Below are 2102 nucleotides of genomic sequence, written 5' to 3'. Positions count from 1 at the left end.
AAAATAAATCAGAATAGGCAATATTTTGATAACTTCCCCTATTATCTCCTCAAATCTCTCACCACTATCCCACTAACAGCCCACTACTCAGAATCCCCTTTCAACACAACTCTAGCCAAAATTTGAAGCAAAAATATTACTCCTTGGCATCACAGAGATTCGAACACAGGACCTCCAGCACACCAACACTCCATTTAACCACTAAACCTGTAGGCCCATTCTGGTATGTTTTTACAAAGAATTAAATACAAACCTACTGAAAAAATTAAGGCTTTCCTCAGAAAAATTTAAGAATTTTGCCAATGGCATGGCTTGAACTTGGGACCTCCCACACACACTCAGAACACTTAACCACTAAATCAAATACACATTTGTGTCACAAATTCAAAAATACAAAAATAAGAATTTTGGAGCATTATAACTTTACCCTCCAAAAAGAAAATTTCGGCCTCGAAATTTACCTGATCAGAATAGATGAAGATACTGCTGATGCATCGCATTCTCAGGCTCCCACGTGGCCTCCTCCATGTTATGGTTCCACCACAACACTTTCACTAATGGAATAGACTTCCTTCGAAGAACCTTTACATCACGATTCAGAATCTGAACCGACTCTTCCTCGAAGGTCATGTTCGGCCTAACTTCAATCTCCTCAACAGGGATAATATGCGAGGGATCAGAGCGGTAACGCCTCAACATCGAGATACGAAACACATCATGAATGCAGTTTAGCTCTAGTGGTAACTCCAACTGATAAGCAACTATTCCTACTCTTTTTATAATCTGGTATGGCCCAATAAACCTAGGGCTCAACTTGCCATTTAGACCAAACCTCAAAACCTTCTTCCATGGCGAGACCTTCAGAAACACTAAGTGCCCCATAGAGTACTCGATCTCACGTCTTTTTAGATCAGCATAAGACTTCTACCTATTAGAAGCTACTTTCAGTCAATCCCTAATCAATCGAACATTATCTTCAGTCTCGGAAACTAACTCAAGACCTTGAACACGTCGCTCGCCCAACTCAGTCCAACATAAAGGAGTGCGACACATACAACCATACAATGCCTAGTAAGGTGCTATCGAGATGCTAGGCTGGAAGCTGTTATTATAGGCGAACTCGGCTAATGGCAGATAGTCCTCCCAACTGCCTCGAAAATCAATTACGCAGCTCCTCAACATATCCTGCAGTATCTGAACCACCCTCTCAGATTGACAATCGGTCTGAGGATGGAACGCAGTACTGAAGTCTAATCTCGAACCTAAAGCCTTATGCTACTTCCCCCAAAATCGAGACATGAAGCGAGGCTCCCTATCTGAGATAATAGAAAATGGTACCCCATGCAGTCTCACTATCTCGGAAATATAAAACTTCTCTAGCTTCTGCAGAGAATAATCAGTACGAACCGATATAAAGTGCACTGACTTGGTCAATTGATCCACGATGACCCAAATCAAATCCTTCTTAGTGGGTGTTAAGTGTAACCCACTAACAAAGTCTATCGTCACACGTTCCCACTTTTAAAGGGGAATTTTAATCGGCTGCAGCAAACCCGAAGGCGACTGGTGCTCAGCCTTAATCTGCTACACGTCAAGCATCTAGCCACAAAATCAGTAACCTCTCAATTCAGTCCTGGCCACCAATACAACTCTCGAAGATCTCGAAACATCTTATTCCCACCAGGATGCATAGCGTAAGGGCTACCATGTGCCTTTCTCAGTATAAACTGCCTCAGATGAGAATCATTCAGCACAAATATTTGGCCTCGGAAACACAACACACCTTCAGAGTTCAACCCAAAATCTGTAGTGTTACCACTCTCAATCTGTCGAAACCGTAGACCCAAACACTCATCCTCCAACTGTTTAACCTTAATCTGTTCAACCCCCGTCGGTTTAACCTGTAGCTTGGCTAGTAAGCTACCATCATCAAATAAGCTTAGGCGAGCAAACATCTCCCTCAAATTAGTCATAGCTTTAAGGGTCAATGCATCAGCCACTACATTGGCCTTGCCAAGATGGTACTCAATGGTGTAATCGTAATCCTTAAGCAACTCAATCCAAGCACGCTGCCTAAGATTCAGTTTCTTCTAGGTGAGGAG

General features: G+C 42.5%; 1 protein-coding gene across 1 annotated transcript; it reads right to left on the bottom strand.

Annotated features, from left to right (window-relative positions):
• Positions 1 to 465: 465 nt before the first annotated feature.
• Positions 466 to 882, bottom strand: LOC107952478 (uncharacterized). Its single transcript, XM_016887729.1, has one exon. The coding sequence runs from the start codon at positions 880 to 882 to the stop codon at positions 466 to 468; it is 417 nt and encodes a 138-aa protein (XP_016743218.1).
• Positions 883 to 2102: the final 1220 nt, after the last annotated feature.

The sequence above is a fragment of the Gossypium hirsutum genome, chromosome A02 (assembly GCF_007990345.1).
Source record: "Gossypium hirsutum isolate 1008001.06 chromosome A02, Gossypium_hirsutum_v2.1, whole genome shotgun sequence".
Lineage (NCBI taxonomy): Eukaryota > Viridiplantae > Streptophyta > Magnoliopsida > Malvales > Malvaceae > Gossypium > Gossypium hirsutum.
Note: the sequence above shows the minus strand (reverse complement) of the source record. Positions and strands in the feature narration are given on the sequence as shown.

Bases quoted from the DNA above. Each gene is read 5' to 3' on its own strand.
- LOC107952478 (XM_016887729.1), bottom strand. From the start codon at position 882: ATGGGGCACTTAGTGTTTCTGAAGGTCTCGCCATGGAAGAAGGTTTTG.